This window comes from Dermacentor silvarum, chromosome 5, assembly GCF_013339745.2.
Source record: "Dermacentor silvarum isolate Dsil-2018 chromosome 5, BIME_Dsil_1.4, whole genome shotgun sequence".
Lineage (NCBI taxonomy): Eukaryota > Metazoa > Arthropoda > Arachnida > Ixodida > Ixodidae > Dermacentor > Dermacentor silvarum.
Window position 1 is genome coordinate 33,958,785 of NC_051158.1, and position 27,518 is coordinate 33,986,302.

At 47.5% G+C, this 27,518-nt stretch overlaps 1 protein-coding gene across 1 annotated transcript; it reads left to right on the top strand.

The window, feature by feature from the left end:
• LOC125945672 (uncharacterized) lies at positions 1 to 27,518 on the top strand. The gene is made up of 3 exons (XM_049667894.1): positions 1 to 399; positions 1,056 to 1,189; positions 25,885 to 27,518. Exon 3 carries the CDS (start codon positions 25,890 to 25,892, stop codon positions 27,516 to 27,518), a length of 1,629 nt encoding a protein of 542 aa, XP_049523851.1. The 5' UTR covers positions 1 to 399; positions 1,056 to 1,189; positions 25,885 to 25,889.

The following is a 27,518-nucleotide window of genomic DNA, read 5'->3' on the forward strand; positions in this document are numbered from 1 at the left end:
GTCGCCCGTGTCAGCTGAACCAGCGATTGCCGATTTAGACGCCATGTCTACCACTTCACCGACTCATTTCACCGCCGGGTTCTAAGCTGTGAGGCGGGCTCGAAGCTTTGCGTCGCGGCTACTCATGTTATGACCTGAACTTCTGCAAGCGCGGTTACCAGGCTATCACGACCCATTGGTGCTCCTGGAATGCATATGCTACGCCCGGCGGCTATTTCATCCCTTCTCACGCATGGGCTGTCACGCTTGACGCAAACGCTTCCGTTGCTGTTTTAAGTAACGCCTGCACTCAAGTTTTCTTTTGTTTGTGTGCGCCTGGATAACAAACTGACTGCGCCAATCAACCGGGGGCCAACGAAGCAACTGTCGTCGCCACGTGCCTCCCAGCTAACCTACAAGGTGGGCCCTTATATGTATATAGCTTAGGGTGACGCGGCTAAATTCATTTCTTGCTGTTCTGTCTACACGATGGCCGTTTCCTACTTTTGATGTGGCTGCGTAATTACCGTATTTGCACGCATATAACGCGTTTTCTCTTTTTTCCCCTCGACATTTCTGGCCACGGAACGCGCGTTACCTTATATTTGGGTTCGTCACACGAATATAACGTTCGCTTTTTTACTTTCATTTCGCCTGCTCACCATCAAGCTATTAACTGCCCGTGTATTTTGCGTAGTCTTCTCCTGATAAAGAGCGCTGTTGGTGCCGCATCAATGTGGTAACGGCGTCATTATCGCAACTCTTAGCAAGACGATAGACGCGGTTGTGGAGGTCTTCAATGTCGCACGGTGGATCGTCGCGCAATCCGTGAAAGGCCTTGTGTTCGATTGTGTCGCGGGCATTCCTGAGCCGCTGTTTGTCCGATAATCTTAGTGGGTGTCACAATGAACGCCGCCGTTTACTCCGACAGTGCCAGAGCCCGTCCTCTTGCTTTATTCTTCATACTGTCCTAGGTACCCCCCCCCCCCCCCTCGCGGTATTTACGTGCAGATACGGTACGTTTCACGTCTCTCTTGCCGTTGACATTCATTTCTTTTCCGTCTTCCCAACCGTAGGTGAATCCCGTGCAACCAAGTGACAGTGTCGCTACTCCGGGGGACAACGCAACGAAGTGACCGTGGCACTTCTCCGAGGGACAACGTATCAACCTTCGTCGCTACGTTTGATCTTCGGCAGTTATATTCACCAGGTGGGATTCGATAGCTTGCCAGGGTGGCGCGGCTATTAAATCAACTAACTGGCAATGTTAATTGTTTTAGACTGATTGGCAAGAGAAGGCCGCTGCCACATTGGGCCGTCGTCGTGACGGAAGCGGAGAGGACTGGGCGGGGCGATTGTAGCTTTAGGCTTAGCTAACACAAGGAAGGGTAGCTCACGCTGCGCAGGCTCCAGCTGGCAGGGGTCCTCTCTCGTTTGCCACGCCGGCGAGGTAAAAGAGCACGTTGCCTAGTTTCGCGGCATCGTCCCATTTATTGATGACGCTTACTCGCTCGTACGTGGACAGCCAGTCCTCCACGTCGTTGTCGTCTGTGCCGCTGAAAACAGGAGGATCCTTGTGGCGAGGTAGATCAGAGCACACGACGGAGGGTGCAGGAGGCGTTTGCTGGGTCGTGGGCGGAGATGCGTCCTGAGACAAGGTTGAAGAGAGGGTACGGGATCGAAGCTCCAGGATGCGTTCGAGCGTAGCACTCTCCACCACTTGTAAAGGCGTTTATTGCACGCAAGTGTAAGGCTGACCGTCCGATCATTTCAGGGAACCGCGAGCGCGAGCGGCGTAGTCCGAGCGATGCGCTGGAGAGACTGTCCCACTAGACAGCGCTGGTAAGGATGCCCCACTGCATCGTCCCTCTTCTTCACTACAAGATAAACATTACGTTCTAGCTTAACCTATGAATACCCATCAGTAGTTACATTGAATTATTGACCAATTAATAAGGTAATTACACAGTAAGGTAATTAATACAACTATAGTAACTAGCGAGCACTAGTCACTGACCTACTACGTTTAGGTCTCTCGGTTTTACGCACCTGCAATGTAATGAATATCAAATGAAATATAAAACAAGTAATTCAACAATGAGGCCTGCTGGGAACACGTATGATGAAGTCAGTAGTAAAAATGAATCAGTTATTTTACTGGTACATCAGTTTTTTTTTATTCGTGCACGTCGTCGTTGGGGCCATTCGCACTTCAAAACAATGAGCATCTTGCTTAACATTAATAACTGATTACCCGAAGTCTACCTTTCATGAAGCATTGCGTCATGGATATCAAATGAAAAGTCATTCAAACAGTGACGAAATTATGATAACTAGGAGTGGCTGGACTGAGTTAGAGATCTCGGATAACTTTACTTAATGTGCAAGGGGTAGCCTTTATTCATATACGTCGTCATTGATATCCATCCAAAAGTCATTAAATTATTATTTATTTGTTTACCACTGCTGACGGATTACGCGCAATTATTAGTGATCACTAGTAATACGCTCAGTTCAATGTTCTCGCATTTTATACAGTATAGCTTAATGGATATCAAATGAAGTCGGATAAACACTGATTAAATTATAAAAACTACGACATGGTAGAACCAAGTCACTTGCTATCACAAATCACTTTTTTAGTATGACAGTGGTAGCTTTGACTCGGGCACGTCGTCATTGGCATCAATAAAAAAGTATTACATGGGTATCTTTGGTTACCATTATTAAATGATGATGCCGAGTCATTAGTGATCACTAGTTCGATGTGCTCGTACTTTTAAGCAACATAGCTGATTCGAAGAGTTGAGCAATGGTCTGCCATTTTGTTTCAGGTGTTGCCGTGAAGGCACTCGTAGTTCAAATAACAACGCCACCTAGATGTTACACGCCGTGGTTGCTCAGTGGCGATGGGGTTGGGCTGCTGAGCATGAGGTTGCGGGATCGAATTCCGGTCGCGGCGGCCGCATTTCGATGGGGACGAAATTCGAAAACACCCGTGTAGTTAGATTTAAGTGCACGTGAAAGAACCCCAGGTGGTTCAAATTATTCCGGAGTCGCTAACTACGGCGTGCCTCATAATCAGAACTGGTTTTGGCACGTAAAACCCCATAATTTAATTTAATTTTAAAAGGAGTGTTGATATTGTCACAGCATGTAATGTGGAAAGAGGACATGGTTGGTGCCCTGGGAGACGACAAAGAAGATTCTGGGTTTCGCTTCTCTACGCAGCCATTAAAACCCATCTGCATATACTAGTACGCTTCTTCCTTCCCGTAACATTATTGGTGGAGGTGCTGGGTTGCCAGATTGCCCGTCTTCGTCTCTCTGCTTCACAGACACGCCAGAAGTGCCGTTACGATCAGCGCCACCGCGACGTCGAGTACGAACCAGGTGCTCTTGTGCTAGTTTGGTCTCCATCTCGACGTGTCGGTCTTTCGGAGAAACTCCTTTCGCGATACTACAGCCCTTATCGCGTCCTCCGCCAGGTGGCGCCTGTCACATACGAAGTGTCTCCACTGAAAGAAGAGGACATGGTTGGTGCCCTGGGAGACGACAAAGAAGATTCTGGGTTTCGCTTCTCTACGCAGCCATTAAAACCCATCTGTATATACTAGTACGCTTCGTCCTTACCGTAACAATATTAAAGCGATAGCTGTGCACTATGACGTAGCCAAACATGGCGGGTTTTAACGGTGGATCATGAACGCTATCACAGAGAAGGTTTAGTGCAAATATTTATGTGGCGGATAGAGGCGCGGTGGGGTTTAAAGCGATAGCCCTGTGGTGGCCCATACGCAAAAAAAAAAAAAAAAAAAAAAAATGTCACTTGCGCATCCTTACGTGATTTGAATGCGAAAGCATTATGACTGCTCTTAGTCATTACCAATACAGACTTCTTAAGTATTACAACCTGTTTGCGATCCTTCCTTCGCTTTCTTTTCTCTGCGTTAATTAATCACCTGACCACAACCACTCAGAACTCCTCGCCAAGTAGCTACGAGTGAATATTGTGATCCACTTTAATCCACCTTAACCAAATTTAAGCCATTATAATCTAGTTTACTTTACATTACTTCACTTTACTCCACTTTAAGTCGCCTTACTCTAACTTTTTCTAAATTTAATTCACTTCACTGTAATTCACCTTAATTCACTTTAATTCACAATAACTACCCATAGTTGCTACTAATTAACCTTGTCATACCATTTACTGTCTTCTCTATTACTATTGATTTCATTAAAGATGCTGATGACGTCACATCAACTTTTGATACCACTCGTTGTGGACGACGCCGGCTTTTCTGCCTCATGGCTCATGTAATGCTTTCGCATTAATGACTACTGTAAACGACAACGGTCAGTCTGCACGGCACAGAGTAAACAGCTAAACAGATTTCCCACTTTCATTGCGATTTGCGCAGCCCCAGTGCGCGGCGTCCCGTCATGGTCAGAGTTGCTGCAGATAGTTCTTGCGCGGCGACGAGGGCGAGCGTGTATACTGCTCGACCGCACGCGATAGGAGTGAGACCATTTGATCCAGCCTAGGCGGCCAGAAGTGCTTCCTGACGCCGTGGTAGGAACGCGCCTTTGCCAATACGGATGGCACAAGAGCTGAAGCAAGTGGTATACCAGCGTTGTTTCCGCCATGTTCTCTGCTCTGTGCCGAGTAGAACTATAGGGACTTTAAGTAGAACAACTTATATCACTTGTCACGGCGTGACGACGCTCGGCCAACCGCGGTGCCGGTGGCGCGAGGAACAGAGAGGCCCTGCGTTACAGGGGCACTATCCCTCACCAGTACACGGGAGCCCAAGCCTAGAGTCCACTCAAGTTTGCTTAAGAGATTTGATATTGCATATGTGGTTTATGGTAAATGAAAAAAAGATAATCACGATAAGTAAGCCACAGAATGTTGATTCCAGTGTCAATATGCATCGACAGATTTAACACATGAACTTTTCTATAATCGTAAAGAAACATTCACATCACTTATGCTAAAACACTGCGTTGGATCTCATGTAAAGCTTTCATTGTTGTACTTGCTCTATAATAATTATTTAATAATGTAATAGTAGTAGTAGGGGTTGTAGTATCAATTGTAGTAGCAGTGATTATTATCGTTGTCATCTTCGTTTTTACAAGCTCGTGGGAATGGTCAGTCGTTTTTGCTCAGCAAAAACGACAGGCAAGAGTTGATATGGAAGAAGTAGAAGAAACGAAACGGACGCAAGCTTGAAATGGAGACGCTGATTACTTCGCTCTTTGTTGATCGGCTCCTATGGCGCCACGGCTTCTTTTACAGATAACTGGCAGATAACTGGCAGAAACTTACAGATAACTGGCAGAATGCAGTTCTGGGAGTGGTTGTTGTTTTTGCTTTAGCATTACAAATATTTATGCTACCTCAATATTCAACAGATGGAACACGGAATTAAAGGGCGGCAGCACAAGTTGTAGAAGTCACATAAATATAACGGGGAACGAAAGGGTGAACGCCTTAGCTCGAGCGCTAATTACCCGAGCGGGGCAAAACCAATCGTCTGATCAATCCCCACCCTTTACCTTTGTGCCCCTGCCATCAAATTACTGCGACCGACTCGAGATCCAGCGACTCAACCGCAGGATTTATCCTCCCCCTCACAAAAAGCTCAGCACTGAAAAGGCAATAGCCCTCAGACTTATCCAAACAAACACATTCCCAAACCTACACAGATACAGAAAAATGTACCCACAAACATATCGCGGCATCTGCCCCTGGTGCGGCGACACACGCCCTACGCTCTTTCACATCTCGTGGGGGTGCGGGGGCAAACCTGAACATTTAAAGACGCCTAACACGTCATTTGAGCGGTGGGAGGTACAGCTGACCGGCGATACGCGCTGACTGGCCGCCCCCCTCCCCCCGAAATTTTTTTGTGCTGGCATGCACCGCCGACCAAAACAACCACTGGCGCCGTGAATCATTCTGGATTTTGACTACAATGTCTCTTTCACGCTCGAAAAGGCATTTCGGCACGAACATTGCGAACTCGGGCTGGATTTCGTGGCAATGCCCTTGCACCTGGAGTCACATAACGCAAGGAGCCCATCCAAGCACAAACTTTCAAGGGCTTTTCGATAGCGAGCCGGCGCGTTGCGGCATCTCGCAGCGGCCGCGGAACCTACGCGCGCATGGATTCTAATTGCGAAACTATATGCAGGCGCGAATCCAGGGGGGTGTGCGGATGTCCTGACCCCCCCCCCCCCCCCCTCAGATTTCTGCATCGCCCCCTCGCTGACAGGGGATGGCCCTGTCGCAAAAAAAAAAAAAAAAAAATATGGCCACCAGCATTCTTCAAAAGTATTTTTCGCGAGTACCAGTGGTATGAGCCATGTAGAAGTAAAGATAGCTCGCTCACAAGCTTAGTTGTATTCCGTAGGAGTGTGGCGTCGCGAAGTTGCCGTAGTTATTTTTTCTCATGAACACCTTGGACCTCCTGGCGCCTGCCGTGCCTTACTCGTCCCGTCGGTGGCGTCGAATGAACGAGGGGACGTCCCTTTTGCCAAACACGCCGAGGTCCGCTCGAGCGCCTTCGCGCCTGATTAACTTAGTTTCCCCTTGGGGTGTGGTTGCCTCATTGGCTGTCATCGGTTCCGCGACCAACCTGCTTAATGAAAGAGATCTCTTGCTGAAGTGTCCATATATAAATAATAACAACTAACAGCTAAACTAAGAACTACGCATAGGCAACTTTTTTTTAACTGTAGCACTCATTGTGATCACGGTTACACGTTGACAATATCCAGTACGAGCACAGTACCGTTCGTACGCGACAAGTTTTTCATTGTAACTTCGCAGTTTTATTGTCGTACATTAAGCATAGGAGGCTCAAGCCCACCGGATCCGTTTATCTAAGTTGGCGTTCTCGCGGAGTGGGGCGAAGCCTCGAGCCGCGGCTGCGAAGTGGGGGAGCGTGACGTCAGCGGCCAACGCCAGCGCGTGGGCCTAGGATAGCGTCGCGTGGTTAGAGAAACGGGAGCAGATGCGCGCCTTGTGTAAAAGGATGACGTCGCTTGGGAAACAAAACATGAAGACGCTGGCTCGCGCTCTCGCCTACTACGCCACATCGTTATTCTTGTAGGTGGCGTCGTGAGTCTTCATACGCGGTGATTCGCATATCGTAAACAACCAGCGTAGTGGTTGCTGCGTTGGAGCGGACCGTTACGCCCGTATTCAAGAACGTTCCTCTAGTCAACACACCACCACGACTCGAGAGAGATGGCACTGCCATCCCTCCACAGAAGTGGTCACTGAGCTTCATGATCATTTACGGGAATTCCTGAGAATTGTCGCGTCTTTTTCTCGATTATTCTGCGCAGTACGACAATTGAAATTTGGAGTCTGATATCTCGGAGCACGGACACGCTAGAATAATTCTTCCGACTGATACTGTGTAGAAACTCGACTGTCTCAAGTTTTCAATACAAACATACCCACTTACTGCAGTCAACAAAAAATAATTGTTCAATTTTAGTTGTGAACTGTTCAATTTTAGCAGTGAACTTTATGGGTTTAATATGTTCTTGTAAACTTGGGCTAATCTGCGCGCACTGGAGCACTCGTGTCTAAGCCGTTCCAGAAATGGAAGCCCGCGCTCGCAATCTTCCACACACACGAAAATACTAAATATGACCATGACTGCCAGCTGGCAGCTGATAATTTTCTCCAAATATTTTCAGGAAGGGCGCTCGATATGATCGATCAGCCGGACCAGGGCAGGCAAAGTAAAATAAGAGAAAATAGAAGAAAGTTAACGGCCTATAATTTAGAGAGTTCTTTTTTGCGGGCGACAGTCTGGCTCTCCGTGGCCATCGGGACAGTGGTCCTATGGATTAAAGCAAAGCCGCGGCTGGAAATACAGGTATTTTCAAAGCGCTTCTTCGCATGAGAGCTGATTGTGGAGATGCATATCTGAAGAACCATTTGGGAAGTAGCCCCAGTAATGCCTCGTATTTAAGCCCAGATGTAACAAACGAAATAATAGAATTGTTTGGTGAAATTATCAAAAAAAGCCTAGATGCAAAAGTAAAGGCTGCAGCTACTTCTCCGTACTTGCTGACGAAACGACGGATATTGCTGGAATCCAACAGTTTACTGTTTGCGCAAGGTACCTAAACAAGGACGCCAACGACATCGAAGGAGTACTTTTAGGTTTTAGCACCGGAATAGATGCCCTCTCTCATTGCAACTGCAGGTTCTATATAAATGTGTAGAAACTGCTTCAGATTCTAGTCACCCTTCCAGTGACTACTTCAAGCGCTGAGAGAATATTTTTAACATGAGATTACTCAAAAAGGACTTGCTCTCTACAATGCCTGAGGAACACATGGTTAGGCTGGCGCTTCTATACGCCCACAGAGACGTCGGCATCAACGTGTCCGAAGTCATTGACCGCTTCGCTAAACTTCCCCGCCAAGAGAAGTTTGTCCTTTCGATACCGAAGCAGCAAGAATCAATGCAAGTAAAAAGCTCTGTTCCTTCAGGTCCATAAACTCGTAATTCTGAAAACGTATGACTGTTCATTAGCTTTTAAAACCGCAGAAATTTTCGCCGTTTATTCTAGCAATTGGCATCGTGATCAAAATTATGCGAATACGAAAATTACGAGGACATCAATAACCAAATTTAACGACCTTGTTCATTGAAAGCCCGACCATCGTGGCGTTTCTCGACAAACACACTCGGATATTGGGTAGTTCAACTTCCCGCATCATCTGTGGCTTTCGTTTGGTCTTTTCTTTCCTTTTTAGCTACCTGCTTTTACTTATTTTTTCAACCGAAGCAATACCATTCCTTAATTTTGGGCGCAGAATATTTGTCGCCGCTCTACAGGCAGTTAAATTACACATTTTCGTACTGATTTCTGAATTATTCCTCTATTATCTACCCATATGGTGCTGTCGCGACCGCCGCATGGCCCAAGTACATATCACGATATCTGCGATCCTAATTTTGTTCTTGCTTGGATCGTCTGTCTATGCGTAAAGCTACTATCTGACTGCGCAACATGTTTATTTGTCTTGTTTGACGCATTACATGCTGTGACGTTTACTTAAATGCTTAGAATTATTGGATACTTATACGTATATTTAAATATCTTGTTGCGAGGCTTTGTGTATACAAGCAGTGAATTTTGTTTCCAGTGACACGTTTCTGCCCTTTGTCAACTTGTATCTTGACATTTGTATATTCCATTCTATTTTCGCATTTCTAATGTACATTTTGCAGAACTCCTGCTTCTTATATCTACTCACTGTTGCGACTATAATATCACTGTAATTACAATACAAGACCGGCTCATGCGCAATCTGTTGCAACGAAGGACAGCGTCATTGAGGTTTCTTCCTGGCCGGTGCATATGTACAGTCGCGAGCAAAAGTTTGTGGACCAAAGGTGCCAGGATTTAATTATTTTTCTTCGCAGCCTGGGCATTCCGGCTGAAATCAAGAGCGCAAGCCTACGTGCGCGTGTTGGACCAATACAATGTATTAAGCCAATTCGAGGCCGCGGAGCTGGGCTTGAATATATTTAAATTTTTTGCTGATGCCATGGTCTCCAAACTTCTGCTCGCGACTGTACAAAAAAGTAAACAAGGTCCTTGAATTACAAAGATTTATCAAAATATTTGTGCTCAACTTGTTCTTTTCATGGCCTTTACGTTTTTCGCATCAGCTGTATGCACTGCTTTGCTGGTTTCGAACTTATATAGTTCTAAAGCTCGTGTGATATTTATTTACTTATTAAATGGACAAAAAAAAAAAAACGCGGAAGCATTGATATCAGTTATTTCCGCCACAATTTTTGGGACATACGAATATATTCTATGAAAAAATACATATTTTACTCGACAGTGGGTAGCGTTCAGTAATTCGTTTGCAGCATCTAATATCCAATGACATTGGCAATGCAGTTATTATTCATGTATTTGATTCCTCGACACATTCTATAAGGAGGAGGCCGCGCTGAAACGTGAGCCCCCCCTCCCCGAAAAAAAATTTCTGGCTATGGCACTGTGCAGTGAAGCAGGTCTTTGAACACTGACCACTTCCAGATGATTTTCTGCATTTACTCCCGTCGCTTACCAAGCGCTCAGAAAAGGTGTTCGGCTGAAATGTGCCAAATTTTCTTTACAAAGCTTTCTTTCTTTGCGGCGTTGGCCATTTTCGTCAGGGCGCGGTTTCGCCAAGGTCACCGCCAAGGGCTCCGAAAATGTAGGCACCCTAAGGCTTTCGCCTTAGAAAAACGGAAATTCTCTGGCAGTGAACATAACTCGACCAGGCACCTGCACGCAAATGCGCAAATGAACTCGTAAACTGAGGCCAACCGAGATTAAGGGCTTCAATAATGCGACTGAATATCCTGAAACATGCGCCCATCGCCACCATTTAGCAAGCTTACATTATTCTTTGAGAATCGGCTTTCGAGAACTGAAGCGACAAAAGGACATTTTTGCTTTTTTTTTTTTTAGACGCCCGGTGAAGCCGCACGACAATTCGACCCGACAAAAAGTTGGACTAGGAAAAGATAGAGGGAAGGGGGGGGGGGGGGGGGGCGAATGCCGCTCTTTCGAGATTCTGCACCCGCTTTCTCGAAGTGGGGCTGAGCCTCTAAACATAGAGAAAGAAATTCAACAAGAGGGGACACTCGGCAAAAACTGGCAACAGGAAACACGTCACCATACGTCACGCTATACTTTTGACACCGAACGTTAGCTGCCGCGAGCATCGAAAAAAAAAAGAAAGTGAACTTAAGTTAACAGGCATTGATTTATTTTTTAAATTCTTTGCCGCGAAAACTAAAACGTTTTGCGTATAAATGAACTTAAGCTTTGCGACTTATTTTCCTAGCCTTACCTAGCCGCAGGTCAATGACGCGCCAGATACATGCGTCATCCGCCAGACAGTCCCCCGCAGCCAGCGAGTGCGGCCGCGCGCGCGTTTGAGCGCTCGCCCGCGGCGACCCGTCTGTCTCCTTTTTTTGTAAAGTAGCCTGGTTTCGTGGGCTCCCGGCGTATGCTTACGTTCCTTTTGCACTGGGACAAGACACCACTGCACTATTGGATTACGGTAAGGTGAGAAATTTGGTTTCACAGTCTACGACGCATTTAGGCTTACGGCACGGGACCGAGACTTAAGACGCAGTTAGCGAAAAACAGCTCGGCCGTCCTGGCGCAGTTAATTTGAGTTAATGAATCGTGCTGGGACATGTTTCCGAAGCTTCCTAGGGGATTATTGTAACTTATTTCGGTTCTGTTGAGGGACACTGGCCGCGCAGCGTGCCGTGACGCAGTTAGCGAGAACCAACTCGGTCGTAGTGCGCAGTGTAGTGCATCTTACTAGGAGAAGTTTGTGCCGCTTTCTCTGACGCCAGACATTACTGAAGAGTAATTTCGTTACTTTCTGGGGTACTTTTGAAGCACGCTGGCCGCACAGCGCGCTGTGACGCAGTTAGCGATAAGCAGCTCGGCCGTGGTGATAAAGTTAGTTTGGCGTGTAATGAATCTTATAGAGGGTCAAGTTTGTGACGTTTTTTGTGGCCCCGCAACAACATATACCTTCTTTCGGTACTCACGCCTGTTGAAAACGCGATGGGCGATTGCCAAGAGTGATAACATGGGAGTGTGCTGCTGGCGCCGGCAGAACGCGCGAAAGATAACGCCGAGGAACATATCACACTTGTAATTCGAAAATTCCGTCTTCTAAAGGACTGAAAACAGGCTTTGCACCCGCGCATTTGTCTTGAGTGCCTGTTGCGTCCGTCTCTGTGTATGTCACGTACCGTCGCATAACCTGAGGCCAAGTTGTGAAAACGCGAAGTCGCCCGTGTATTTGTGGTGCCAAAGTGCAGGAAATAGTGCCCGGAAAGGGGGGAACGCTTGGAAATCAGATGTTTTCATATATGTTTGGGATGAGTCGGGTATTTTCTACGCCATGTATGTAAAAGCGAATTGCTTTTGTTTGTAATGCCGCCCATTCACCGCTTTCGCACGTTTCGCCTCTACACGCAGTATTCCTATGTCTAAATACCAAAATGACTCATGCTTGTAACATGCTGTTACGTGCTTGCAAATGTAACATGCTTGTAACTTTTTTTTTCAGCTGGTGCCGTCCGGTGGAGCTTCGTACAGGAACTACTGCCTTACCTGCTGGTGTCACAACGTTGGATGAACGCACAAAAAGCGCGGAACGAGCTTTTATATAGAGCAAAATAAATATTTCCTCATTGCACAAAAGGTCTTGCGTCTACTTTGTGAAATTGCACGTGGCACAGATTCGATGGGACTTTACGAGATTGTTCGCAATCATTTTTACTAAATAATAAACCGAATCTGCACGCAGAGCAAAAAAATAAAAGGAGGGGGGGGGGGGGGGGTCGCAGCCGGCGTGCTAGCTTGCGTTCAAAATACGCGCGCCCAAAACCGAAACCGGAAGTGATGTAAGTGATCGACACCAACCGCTTGGCACGCTGCAGTCAATTCGGCCGCTGGGCCCTATGGGAGTGTCCCCTCTTGTTGAATTCCTTTCTCTATGCTCTAAACGCCTATCAATAGCAGCAAAACTGCTGATTCACAGTAGACTAGCTGGCCGCTCGTCTTATACGCTTGGCGGTTATCAGATCAGCCATTCCTGATTCTCGCTCGTCCATGCTCGACGGTGAAAGCTGTTGGCGTGGTCCTGTTTTTTTTCTTTATTAAAACGTGTATTCTGTTATCGTCCAGTACACTTCGTGTGTCATCGCGCGAATTTCGAATCTTAAAGGTCCATACGCCACGTGGTGTAAAAGCTGTGAACTTAAGGCGATGTCCAGAATTGCTGGGGTTGTCGGAAAAATGAGGTAAAACTATTGAAATAATGCTTCGAAAACAAATTGACGTGGCTGTTTATTCCCCAGTCAAAACATTGAATATGCTATTGTAGAACATTCATTACTATGTATAGTTTGCACGTTCGCTTCGCGAGCTTGCTAAGCAGTCGCGTCTCGCAGCTGAAGTAACAGAACCTTGAAGTGAGATAATTCATTGGGAAAAAATTGGAGGACGCTTAAGCTTCAGAGGAACGCCATAGCGTTATCGGACACCGTTCGCATCGCATTTTTGTTTCCTTTGGCTTCACCGCAACAAAGAACGTGGGAAAGTGCGCTTACAAAGCCCAAGCTTACACCGATCCCCTTAAAGTCGGCTTCACTTTTAAACAGAAGCGCATTGCTGGGAAAACGTTTTTCCAGAGGCAATATAAGTCGTCTTATGTTATGGCCTAGCACCTTTTTTATCATTAATTAAATTGTTTGCTATTGCCACGAACCCGATGCCCACGCGTGTCCAAAACGCATTAGGCAGGCGAAGTCCCACTTTGTGCTGCCGAGGATGACAGCGCCGTCTGCATATCATTTTTGGAAGTAAATTACCCGAGCGCGTCGTGTTGGAATGGTAGAAATGCTGGAAAAGGGGTTTGTGTTTGAGTTTCCTCGTAACATAATTATGTTTTCTCGTTCATTCAAATTACAATCCGGCGCCACCACCTCTGTAAGGTCTGGCTAAGTCGTACTTTACTATTTTTGCGACAAATTTCTCTGTGAGAAATACAATTTTTGTTCACCAAAACCCTGCACCACGTGGAGGGCCTGTGCGGTCGGGGTGGTTGAGGGTGATATATCCGCCACGGACGCCGTCATCCAGGCTGGCGTAGGATTTTTGGCGACACGGGGCCCATAACGCTTTCGCGTTAAAATGCGCGTCAAAGCCCAAATCAACCGACTGCAACAAATTGTCGCGCGTATAGCGGGACCATTTGACACAGCACTTGTCCGTAGTTGCATGTTCTTTAAATTGTTCCGTCCGTGAAAGCATACCGCGCAACAACTGTGTCGTTTTCGTATATCGCGAGTAGCTTGTACAACAAGAAAATTGGGAAGACATCCGAAGGCCATGTCTTCCCGTGAGGGACACCTCGTAGCCAACGTTAAAAAAAAAAGAAAAAAAAAAAGAAAGGAGCGTAGCGTGATTAGCAACGTAGCGTGCCAACAAACGCATAGAAATCACAGTTCCGAATCTGACCTACGGGTTTTTTCAACCTTGTTTGCGTGTCGGTGCTGATGGTACGTACCGCTTGCGCAATCCATGGCTCCACTCAATTAGTTTCACTGTTCCCTTTCCCCAGTACAGGGTAGCAAGCCGCTATTTTTCACTGGCTAACCTCCTTGTCTTTCTTTCCCTTTCTTTCTCTCTCGAGGCCTGTTGAGCCAACATTTATAGACAATAAAGTATCTATAAACGTTGCGTTGAGCGAACGACGCTATTTCCCTAAACAAACCGCGAAATAGCTGTCGGCGCAATTTCGACGGAAAATCGCAGCGATCGCTGCGACGTAGCGACCAACCGGTTGGTCGCAGCCGAAAATCGCAGGGTGGGCACTGTGACTGCGAGTTTCGTCGCATGCGACGGAAATCGCATCATGTGAAACAGCCTTCATACGTACTCTTCGGTTAAGACGAACATTCGAAGTGACCACCACCGCTACGGATCCTGAAGGTTAGGGTGCCTCGATGCGCGCGCACCAGGGCGCGGCGCATCGAGGCACCCTTGTGGACGCCTGCTGCGCACATCGTCGGTGGACAGAGGCAATAACAAGAGGAGGAAACAAAACAGTAAAAATAAGGTGAAAATCTCCTAGTCAATGCCGTTTCTCAACGGGAGCATGTGACCTCGCGTCATAATACGACCCGGGTCCTACAGGCCATGACCTGTGAGGCGGCAAATGCCTACTTGAGCTCCGTAGTGAACTTCTTCCAGCAGCACGAAAGCATTGGATTTTTAAGGTCATTAGGTGAGATGACGTCGTTTGTGGCTGCTCGCCGATTTGCACAGAAGCGACAAACACCCATCACAGACTGGATAAAACCAAGCAAGAGTACCACTTGAACACAGCTTTCTATTCAAAGTTCACCTGAATAAATGCTTTTCATGTCATTTTTGTCCCGTTGTAAGTGGACTTCGTTTACCGGTTTAAGTAAGATATTTTACCGTTTAAGTAAGCATTATGTTTTGAACTCGTCCGTTGCAGCAGCCGGCCGGCGGTGGCGCCGAGCAGTCGCCACGCGCTCAGGTGTTCCCTTTAACAGTGGACCGCTCTGTGCGTCACCTATACGTGTTACTCCGAGGTGAACGACATGCCTACTCCTCTTGCTCCTAGCTCTTGTACAACTTTTTTTTTTTTCGCGAATACGCACTGGTTTCTGTGGAGGCCCTGCTGGACACGGAGGCCGATTCGCCCTGTCATATGCAGCGTCGCTGTGGAACATGTATAGCGTACCTGATTTACATCAAGTAGGCTAGGTGACTATTTGTCACCGCCCCGTTTCAAAGGGAATGCCATTAAATCATCATCATGATCACGTGAAGTTTCTCTGGCGTGAGCGCCTGCACACGGTGACGTCCTTCCTAGGACTCATGGTCCTGCGACGCATTCTCCGCTCTTGCACGGTCCCGCTTTACATTGTATTACATTGCTGCTGTCGCCGCCTCTCCGCTTTGTTAGCTTTCTTTCTCCGTCGTGAACGCGCTACGCAGCACCCCTATCATTTCGAGGTAACGGTGAGAGGAAACCGATGACACCCCGAGGGGGATCTAAGTTAATCAGGCGCGAAGGCGCTCGCGCGGACATGGGCGTGCTAGACAGAAGGGACGTACCTTCATTCGCTCGACGCCGCCGATGGGACGAGTAAGGCACGGCCTGCGCGAGGAGGTCCAAGGTGTTCATGAGAAAAATTAACTACGGGAACTTCGCGACACCACAACCCTACAGAAAACAGCTAAGCTTGTGAGCGAGCTAGCTTTACTTCTACATGGCTGCTACCACTGGTACTTGCGAAAAATACTATTGAAGAATGCTGGTGGCCACATTTTTTGCGACAGTGCCATCACCATGTCGGCAAGGGGTGATGCATAAATCAGAGGGGGCGGAGGGTGTCAGGACATCCCCCCCTCCCCCTGGATCCGCGCCTGCACGGAGACACGTGTACACCAGAAACAAACACGCACACACACGCACACGCACGCACACGCACGCACACGCGCACACACACACGCACACGCACACGCACACGCGCACGCGCACACGCGCACACGCACACACGCACACACACACACACACACACTGCTGAAGAAAGATGCCCCCGGCGTGCACCAATATCAGTACACGACCGATTATGGCGCCGGCGTTTTCGAGGGGCGGCAAGCCCAAGAGCACAGCCAGCACGTTCGATGCGCCTTGACTCCGCAGACGTTCGCGGTTTCGATACCGCAGGCTTCGCAGTGGAATGTTTCACCTCACAGCTTCGCCGGCGTCTCCGTGTCTGCGTCCCCGGGACTTTGGCGCCGGACTGTCGCTGTTCTCGCTCCCGAATGAGAGAGAGAGAGAGAGCGTTGCGCAAGGCGGCGAGCATGACCTTGACGTGCAAACGTTCTCTGGGTTCTGTAGACAGTCGTTTTTCGCGTTCGTCGCGCGAGCTGTGCGCTGGAAATCGGGTGTGTAAGAGAAGCGGCCGTTTCACGGAGGCTTCACGGAGGCGCAAGCGCTTCGTCGTTGTTCGGACACTGCCGGCTTTGTCGGTGAGTAGTAAACGTTTTTTCGCCGCCTCTGCTGAAGAGCGATATTCCTCAAAATACTACGGTCTTTTAGCGCTCTCGTACGACAAGAAGCGATGCGCCTGTTTTTCATATTGCGACACTCGTTTGCGGTTGTAGACGATTTATACGTTGTTTTAAAAACTCTGCTGTGATTTCACAGTGTAAGTGCACTTTATTGTCGAGCGCGCTATCGGTCGTAAGTGTAATTTATGCGAAATACTTTTCAAGGCGTGTGACAGATACTGTAACACTGAATGATGATTTTTAGAGTGGTGGGCCCGAATTAGCGCACAATATTATGTTTCCCGTACAGGGGAAGCAGAAACGTAAGCGGTGAAAACGAATATAACTTTGTGTAGAGTAGAAAGGAAGGATGCTACAAGGCATTTTAGGTACCAGAGGAATTGAACGAAGGAATCCAGTGTGCAGTAAAAAAAAAAAAAAATGCTGCGTCTTTTGATCAGCGTATTAAACGTAGTTACTCTTATGGCATCGCTATTAACTAAATTTGTGTTTGGCAAAGCTCGTAACAGTTAACTGACAAAGTGAACTATCGATTGGGGAGACTTGCAGCCTTTCAGTCGTGGTTTCTGGTATGAATAAATTATTAGTTGGGAATAATCTATTAGGGGGTATGCACTGAACCTTGATCCGCGAGGCGGCGACATCATCGCCGTGCAGCCGCGCCATGTTTACGGTTGTGGTTCGTCCGTGCGAGTCCGTGCGTCGCGGAAGTATTGACCCTTTTCGCGGCGATCCCGTGGGCGCTGCCATGTTTGATCACGTGGTGATGCGTCCATTGCTTGCCTCAACTGCCTCCTTGTTTACAATGGAGGTGTATGACGGCGGCGCGGCTTAGAAAACCTCTTGTTTTCGGAGATATCGTAGACGGTGACTAGGTGGACGACACGAAGCTTTGATCACAGCTTCAGAGAACATGCAAAAACACTTTCGGAGCTGATTAAGCTATGTCCAAACGGCGCAAGCAGCGTATATGGTGCTTGTTCTAAAAGCGGGACTAAATATGTATTCCAAGCTACCCCAGCTTTCCGATTATGAATTCAGTTACGATTAGTGTGTTTTGATCTTTGTTCTTTATTCGGCAAATATTTTGAAACAGTGGCTTGTCAGTTTCTAACTCAGTGATGTTCCTCGGTGCGGCCAATATCTGATTATGTGCTGCTTAATCGCTCGCGGGTGTGCTCAGTTCCGATAGATTTGTTCTTGCTGCGCACAATGCTTGAAACGTAGCTGTTTTGTACATTGTATTACCTTGTAGCAAATATATATTACAGCTTGTAACTCGCTTACGCTTGTGGATCGTCACAAAACATTCAGCTTCGACCATTCGTGCGCCATAGGTGTAGTCCGTCATTTAGTGTGCGTATACAGTGCGCATATAAAGTGTGCGCTTATCCACTTATTCTTGATACGTTGGCGATAGAGTGGGCGTAAGTTTTCCTGCCATTTGGGACAGATGTTTATAGATAACGTGCACGAAACTTACTATATAGTGACAGGAAGCGGCGCTACTCCCTTTACCACTCGTTAAACAATGACAGTCACTCTTGCCGACGTTCTGTGGATGAAGCCCTTTCTTTGAAGGTTAGCGATACAAGGCTAGCGGATGAGCAAATTTCTGTATCCTCGAGGAAAGCCGTACATCACGAAGTGCCGGTAACACGTTTGGACAGTTGCAGCAGCGGTCCGCAAACTTGGCCACACAGATTCATTCTATTCTTTAACATGCCAGTCACTATTTTTCCAGCCAACTACTGCACACATCTTCAATCCACATGATTCAGTCTAGCATGATTGGAGCACAGTATGTTAGCGAAAACTCAGTTGCATTTCCGACAGCTGATCGCACAGAAGTACGGTAGAAGCAGTAATGGTTTCGTAATCGTGCGCGGTCGCTGAGGATATGTATGGCGTGCCGCCGTGAGCGCCATCTCGTTTCCCTATAACAAACTGCTCCGCGAAAAGGGTCAATTGGCGATCGCCATCGTCCAAGCCGTCGTGGGGAGTTCGCCCACAGCAGTGTTTTGTGCGCGGAGCCGTGAGTGCGTGTTATTACGTAGAAAGCATTTGAATCGGTGTATCTGCGTGCACAGAGAGACTATACGTGCCGCGATTGCACGCCAATGCAGCAGCGGCATAATGGTGAACTGCGCGGTGTCGCCGTCTTCTTTTATGAGAACCCACGGTGCGAGAGGCTTTTCATTGAATGACTGTGCAATAATGGCGAATCTGCGAGTACAGACAGCTTAAGCGTCGAGATCTAAAAACTTGAATTCAATTTGAAAATTGTGGCGGCAGCAGATCGAGTTGTTGCACTTACTACTTTTCAAAATAAAACAACGTTAACGCTAATTTGTACGGCAATGAATTGCATTTACGGGACTGCGTAAATGCTGACGGTTGATCATTGAAGAGGGAGGAAGTTACAAATACATTATTCGTGTTTCTTTCGAAAGCTGCGCGTCTAACCAGCACTAAACAAACACATGCACGGCACGCAGCGGTTGTGGAGGTCTAAAAAACCATTTTAAAACAACCGCTGGCAACTGCTGCATCTAATCCTCCGACGGTGACATCCTATTACCGTGGTTATGGGATGCACACACAATTCACACGGCTATTTCACTAAAAAAAAAAAAAAAGAAGAAAAAAGAAACGCCACCAAAAATAAACGATGGAAGCTTGCTCACCTTTCCGACAACCACGACAACAACAATTTGACGAACGGCTGCTGCACCCAGGCGCTCGTTAAATAATTATGGCCTTCCATGGATTTGAGCTCGCGCGACACAAAACTTGTTTCGTGCACAAGATAGTCCTTGATGTCGGTGAAATGCACGCGAGGCAGCAGCCCGACATCGCGCTGCAGTTCAGCGTCTTTCAGCTCAAGTGGGTCGACGCCGCTGCACAAGCGCACTTTTTCTCCGTAGCGCAATCGCTCAGGTTTATCTAAACCGCGTGCGTATGCACGTAAGTGCATTATAGTCACCGAACACACCAATTGAATATCAATACTGAAGTGCAACCTTCCGCTGAATCGTCCGTTGCGCTGCTGCCAGCGTCTAGGCCTAGGCCGCCTAAGGACGGCGACCGCCAACATGGTGGCGACCGCGGACGACGGTAGCGCTCCTCGCGGATGACTTCGAGTGCATACACCCTATATGTAAGACTGGTATCAGTGTGTGAAGAGTCTGGGGTTTTGAGGGCTCGCAGTAGTTGTGTGACGCCGTTCCTGTGCCTATTCCCGGTTTTGTAACCACATGATTTGCATATCGTATGTTGGAAGCTGAGTCCTGAACACGTGCTACCCTTATGTTCTTTCTATTGTGCCTTAGCGTGCTATTTAAACCTTAGTTATGTGCGCAATAACTTTTGTTTTTGAGCGCCCTTTCCTATCCCTTCTCTCGCTTCCATGTAGATCGTCGCGCTGTTAACCAAAGATGAAACTGGTCTCGTTATGTGTAGCAATTAGGTTCGTATTCTGACCTGTTGTTAAACTTGTAAAGGAACCCCAGTTAATGAATGTTGTTTGTTCTTACCGGTCAGCTAGGCCTTTCCTATGGTACCTCTTGCTGCGTGTGCGGTGTCGCCGTCCCCTATCTGGTACCGGCGGGGCGCCCTTTATGCGAAGCGGCTCCTGCTGCTCGAACTCGCGGTGGTAGTTTGGTGGCGCGCCATACTGGAGCGTGCGCACCTACATTGGTGCGGGAGAAACCACAACGCATATACACGATTAAAGCAACAATAGCCGTATTCTCGAACAGGGTTGTAGTCACTCAGGTTGCGAAACATGCTTTAACGTGTTTCCTCTTTCCAAGCCAATTTTTCTTTTTTTTTTTGCCGAATGTGTCTTACCTCCTGCTGCATAACGTGTAACATTTCTTTATATTCCGAGGCTGTTGTAGGAAACGCCTGCATTTACTTCTCTGTATTATTTACTTTTCATTCAGTTAGAGAAATTCTGATACTATTAGTGTCTCTTCCAACGTTAACGTTAAACGTTATGATTGCTACCCGGGCTTCATCTATCATTTGGCCTAGTCGTTTGTAGACCTTTTCTAAGACTAAGGCGTAATCGATGCATGACTGCCCAGTTACGCATTTTCATGTTGCTTGTACATGCCGCTTCCTCCCCGCCTTTTCCCTCGCGCGCGCGAGATTGAGCAGCAAGTGCCGGCTGACCCTCGCAAGCTTGCACTCGCACACGCAGCGTATCGCCGGCACGCTGCGACGATTTTACCGTGTTTGGACTTTATACGGAACCTCACAAGGACGTCCACGACCACGGCAGAAGTTCGCTTAGAGTGTCCATATAATTGCTATCGCAATATATCCGCTCATCTCAATATAAATTGTCTAACTCTTGCCTGATCCTTGGATTATTACGACCTTAGTGAGTGGTTTCTATCTTGGCGTGCACAATCTGTCAGTGCAATAAGTCATCACCGCGAGTGAGCTTGTAGACACAACGTGCCTCCATTTTTCCGCAAGCAAGGTGAACCGATATCACCTCTGCTTATCGTTCAAGCACTCACCACGTTCACATTTACTTCCACTCACAACCACTAACTCATGTTCACACTCACCTGCACTCACGCTCACCTCTACTCACCCAGAAGCACTCGCCCCGTTCACACTCACAGCACTCAGTCACGTTCACACTCACTGGCACTCACCTCCACTCACACTCACTGGCACTCTATCACACTTACCTCCACTCACCGGTACTCACACTCACTGGCACTCCCACTCACTCACTGGCACTAACGCGCACTCGCACTCACTTCCACTCAGTCACTGGCGCTCACTCGCACTTCCCTCCACTCACACTCACTCGCACTTCCCTCCACTCACACTCACTCGCACTTCCCTCCACTCACACTCACTCGCACTTCCCTCCACTCACACTCACTCGCACTTCCCTCCACTCACACTCACTCGCACTCACCTGCACTCACACTCACTGGCACGCACTCGCACTCACCTCCACGCACACTGACACTCACCGGCACTCACTCGCACTCACCGGCACTCACTCGCACTCACCGGCACTCACTCGCACTCACCGGCACTCACTCGCATTCGCACTCACTCGCATTCGCACTCACTCGCACTCGCACTCACTCGCATTCACACTCACTGGCACTCACTCTCACTTGCACTAACTTCCACTCACACTCACTGGCACTCGCCTGCACTCACACTCACTGGCACTCACTCGCACTCACGCCTTTGAAATGAGTGTGAGTGAGTGCGCCGACCTATGCCTCCCGCACACACACCCAAGCACGGACACGCTATATTTTCGTCAATAAATCGGCCCGCTTTGTAGTATTTAATGGCATTGTCAACTTGAATGAAGTTGCTAAAGAAAGCGGTAGAGCCACATTACAGGCACCTTCTCCGCTCCGTGTAACATGCAAAGCAACGACCGAAACGTTCAAGCTCACCTGGTTCACGCAGTATCGCACGCCATTCTAAATGAATATTATTCTTGCACGCTGGGAACTAGGCGTCAGAGTTTTGCAAGACGCGTAGCGCCACCTGTCGGTGCAAAGAGGTAATAATTGAGTAGTGCAAAGTTCGACTCCCTTGCTAAGTTGCCTAAGCAGCTAGCGAGTGCGAAACAACGATTTAACTTAATTTTGATTCATATTGCGAATGTTTTGCGCATTCAACAGCCAGAATGAGAGCTATCAATTTCTCCGCTAGTCGGACGTGCCGCCGAACTGCCGTAAAGTTCTTGTTGGCTCACTCCTTATATGGCGATGACGAGCACGACGGCAACCGCGACAGCTCCGCGCGCTACGAAGAAACGCCGCAATCGACGTTACTGTTGCGTTGTAAATTGCCATGAACGTGAAGGACTGAATAACAACGTTCAGTTATACCGATTTCCGTCGCGGTCGTATGAAGGAGAAAGGAGAGCGCTGGATACGGGTCGTTCGCGTGTTGGGTAAGCGAATTACTCGCATTCTCCACAACACAGCCGCTCACATGAAAGTGTGATAATGTTCTGCTGTAATTGTGTTGCGTAGCCCTGACGGGGGACTATGGTAACCAAGCGAAAACTGAGGAATCTGCAGCCGCCTCTTCGTTGGCAACAGAATAAACAAAGTTGTGAACCATCCTGCGTATGTGCCATCGATGTAATTCAAGATCATGTTCTAGGGCATTGTGATATCGCGAGCTCATTTCCAGTTTCGGCTTTTCCGATACAACGAGCACGTTTCGCAATGCACTGAGCCCTCTTGACAGCGTTTCTTTTCTTTATTTTTCATTTTTTTTGTAATCTGAGCAATAAAGTTGCTGTGGGAGCACTGGATGGGTAATTGCGAAGTAACGCACATGTGTAGAAAAAAAAAAATGTCGCGTTTATTTACATTCATTTGTGCGCGTGTGTTTTAAGCGTCTGCTAAATATTCAAGGGTACTGAGCGGTGCTGTAGCTCCCGCGAGACAGAAAGATGCTTCGCGCAGGCACTGTAGGAAGCTCACTTTCCTTATGTTCGCAGACTGTTTGCTGCCTTGGAAAACTTTTTCTGTTTGCTGCCCGAAAAAGACTTTGGAAGAATTTATTCTCTGTAAATAATTACGACATTAAACATTACGATAAAATGCTTAACCCTTTGAGGGTAAAGTGACGCGAAAATCGTTTGTGTTGTAAAATACACAATGTTAGTCATGAATAAGATGATAAGCGCACTGACAAATGATTGTGTGCACGTCAGAAAACCGAAACAAGTGAGAAGCCTTCGTCTTATCGCCAATAAGGTGCGATAGAGCTTTTATGGTCTCGAAAAAAGGAAACGCAAAAACGGCAGCATCGTTTGTGTATATACGCGCCTGCCCGGGAACAGATGTAATCGCGCCGCAGTGAGCGATAAACAATCGAATAACAAGCGGTCAGCCTTTGAGATATTTGAAACCAGATAGCCATCAGTTTAGCGCGTGCAACAACTACCGAATGCTTACACGTGTTCAAACAATTAAATCCCAAAATATCGTTCGCGACAACCTTGAGGTTTGTTTTGCCTTCGGTTGTACCCTGCGAAAGCGGACACGCACGTATCTCCATTTGCTGTAAATACAAACGGAAGACAACCGTGAAGAAAACATTCGAAGATGAGCGATAACACGCTCGAACGCCCAGCAAGCTGAAGCGAGAACGCAACTGAAAAGGCGAAGGTCGCCAGGGCTATTCGCCCCTGATAAAGCGAGCTTTGTACCACTGACCGTAAGCTACATAGCTAACTGACTTAATCATATATGTACTTCACATCGCTTTCACATTATGTACGTACCTAAATTTAATACATTTAGGCGCTCGAGAACGGACGTCGGAGTGCTTGCCTCGAACTCGACGTCGTACGATGCTCGCTGTACTTGCGAGTTGCAGCGCGCCGAAATAACACCTTAAACTTCTTTTACATTGTACACGTACTTCGCTCTGCTCCCTTTCCGAAGCGTGGATGGGCGGAAGAAGCTTTCCAGGTCCTTGATATTTAGGAAACCGTGCCTCAACACAACCGAAAGAGGGGCCTCCATTGTGGCCTATGCAGCTTCGCTTGCGGACAGCTCTCTTTGCACTACTCAGTTTGCGCCAAGGCTGCGATGGGGGGCGCTGGTGGCGGGTTTTTCCGCAGCGCCGCCTGGGCAGAGTCTGAAGTCTGTAAGAGCACAAGTAAACGCCACAACATCGAATGCCGATCGCGCACGAAAAATCGTTTCACCACGTTTTACCTAATGTGACTATAGCGAGGTTCGTTCCGCTGGACGAGGCTCGTCGCACGTGCATAAATTACAATGCTGCTGCCCGGCCTAGCGGAGGTGTCGATGCAGGTTAGGTCTAAACTCGCGTCTTTGTGCCGTCGTCGACGAGGCGGTCCGAATCTCCGTCGTTTGTGGCGTGCTGAGGAAGACAGCGAGATGTCATTGCTGTCATAGTGACGCCGAAGGCTTGTAGAAACGGCCGCTGACTATTCAAAGTAGTATCCATTAGGTGAAATGCACGAGAGAAGATACAATTGCAGAGCCGTAAAGAACCCGACTGTGCCTAGTTTATGCGACTGCCGCACTAGCCTCTACTTTATTCCATTTCCATATGAGATTTCTCGTGAGGGAGAGAACTCTCGTTTACGACCGATTTTAGTACATCTACGAGTGTTAGGAATGAATTCACGTTTTTAAATGAATACGTTCTCGCTTATGAAATAAAATTTCGCACCGAGTAGTTTAAAAAGGTTGTGCGTCGTATCTCGTACCTATGCCGGATATAAGTTGTGTTTACAGTGCACAGAAATACATTTTCACTCCGTCCCAACGTGGGAGCGGCCCGCAGTCTTGCCCCTATAAAAACGCGGTGAAGATTCTTCCGGACCTGAATAAATTTTACCACCACCACCACTCCATTTCACGGCGCGAGGTTTTCACATTAATAAACTCTATTTTATAATTGAAGTCATATCAGGTCATTCCGTTTTTTTACTCCCTGATTTCTTCAAGGTTTTACTCCGTCATTTCTTCAAGGAGGTAAAATCATGCCTTTATGCTTTTTTTTTACTCCATGGTGATGGGGTAGATATATTGGACTATGGAGTTGTAAAAGGTATTCAACCATAAAAACCCGTATTGAGGCTGATTTGTGTTTACAGTACAGTAACCTAGGGAATACGACTGTGTTAAAAGCGGACACCTTTGCTGCAGTGGAGGTGTCCTGACGTGTGCTGAGATGCGTGTGCTCAAGACTTAATGTGAGCTCAGACATTTAGACTGTTCCTACATGGATGGGGGCTCCTGTTTCTGGAGCCAGTGTCGTTATTTAAAATAAATCGTGTTTCGTGTCGCTCCTGCTCCCGGATGTATGCATCCCTGTGCCTGGATATATCCTGGCCTAAACGCTACCCCGAGCCGTATCACTAGACATAAATAGAGGCGATGAAGTTGAACATTTCTACAGAGTATTTTTACCTGTGACTCAGCGGCTAACGCTACATTTGCGTTACACACTCGTAACCGTCGTCAGTTTTTTTTTTTTCGGCCTATTTTGCATTTATATCCCAGAACATTTTCCGCTTCACAAGCCAAACATCTTGTAGGCGGTTATAGACAGGACGGAAAGAGTCACGTTTTCTATATGAACTTTTAGGTCTCTGTATTTTGTACCTCTTAAAAAATCCACCGTCTTCTCTTGTAAAATGTCAGACTTTTTCGTGCAGGTTAAATGGACACTAACTACGCTGATGAAATCGACAACCTGGTTGTCGACTTGGAGGCCGGCGCAAGAGAATTCTTCACTGACATGCTCATGGACACTAATGACGCTGACGAAATCGGCAACCTGCTTGTCGACTTGGACGGCGCAAGAGGCATCTTCACTGGAACGCTCATCGACTACCGTATGCCTTGCACGGTGAGCGAGGACACCACATGCCAAATTGTATCCAACCTTTCCGTGTGGAACGAGTTTCTCTGTTGGATTCATCTGGAGCTGCGCGAGTTGCCTGAAACCGGGAGGCAAATTGGCCTGGTGCGCGTCCCTGACATATGTTTTCGTTCGGCCACCGAATACCATCTACATCGCGCGGCCGCAGTACTGTATTGGCTGCTCAAGACTCACCGTTGCGTGGCGTCCGTGCACATTCCGTACGTGTACACTTCCAGTGAAGAACGCTCTAAATTATACAGAGCTGTATTTGGGATACTTCTCGACGGCAATTCTATAAAATCTTTGACGGTAGAATGTTCCCCGCGGGTTTATCGCTCAAGCTTTTGCAATGTCCTCTTGTCTCTGAACTTCGGTGAATTTCAATTCTTCGATACCTCGATTGATTCAATCGTGTCAACAGCCATTTCTGCACTTATTCCAACTACAGCAACCTTGAGTGTTCTTAATTTGTCGGATATCTTACTTCAACAAGGAAGGCAAGCAAAGTTGTTCTTCACAGCGCTCAGTGCGAACACCACATTGCGAGATTTATCGCTATCCTACAATGCAATTCGAGAAGAGCCTTCTTCTTTCGTTCAGTTTCTTGCCAGTAACGCTACCCTGCAACGTTTGATGTTGAAGGGTAATTCAAGAGTTGACGACTACACTCTGAAGTATACTTTCGCAGGTATGCTTATGAATGGGGCAATCTGGAGTTTGGAAGTCGACAACTTCATTTTGGATTCGGAAAGCGTTAAGCTGGGAGCGCGGTTGCTGAGAGAAAACAAAGTATTGAGATACTTTAAGTTTTCAACGCGTGCCACAACACATCGTGGCCGTTTGATGACAGAGCATTGCCGCCAAGGGATTCCTGGTAACATAGGCGCATGGCATGAAGCGGTTTCGCAGAACAACACGCTCCAATATATGACGCTGAGTTTCGGCATTTGGAATGCGGAGCACTGGGGATCATTCTTTCGCATTTTGCCAAAACACAGAAGCCTCAAGATGGTGACCATTGACGTGAAAGACATGGAATACGCTCACTTGGGTGGTGTCGTCAGGGAACTCGAACTAAGCGGCAGTGAAGAGAAAGTTTCCTTCAACGCTCCCTGCAGGATAGACACATTGGCGCTTTCTGATTGCAAGCGCTGCTCTGAACTTGAGGCATATGTGCGGATCAACAATGAACACGAAATCCTTCCAGTTTTCGAACAGCTTCCTGCTTTATCCCACTTGAATACTTTGAGCCTGAGAATAGAACACTGGAATAGCGTGATTTGTTCGCTTGTTGCTCAATACATAGCAACCACATCCGTGCTCCGAAAGCTCCATTCAGTTACATTTGGAATCCTACCCGCGCGAATCGGTCGAGTGGTTTCTAGCACTTTCTCAGTCGCTGCGGCTCAACCGAAGCATCACTGA

Bases quoted from the DNA above. Each gene is read 5' to 3' on its own strand.
- LOC125945672 (XM_049667894.1), top strand. From the start codon at position 25,890: ATGGACACTAACTACGCTGATGAAATCGACAACCTGGTTGTCGACTTG.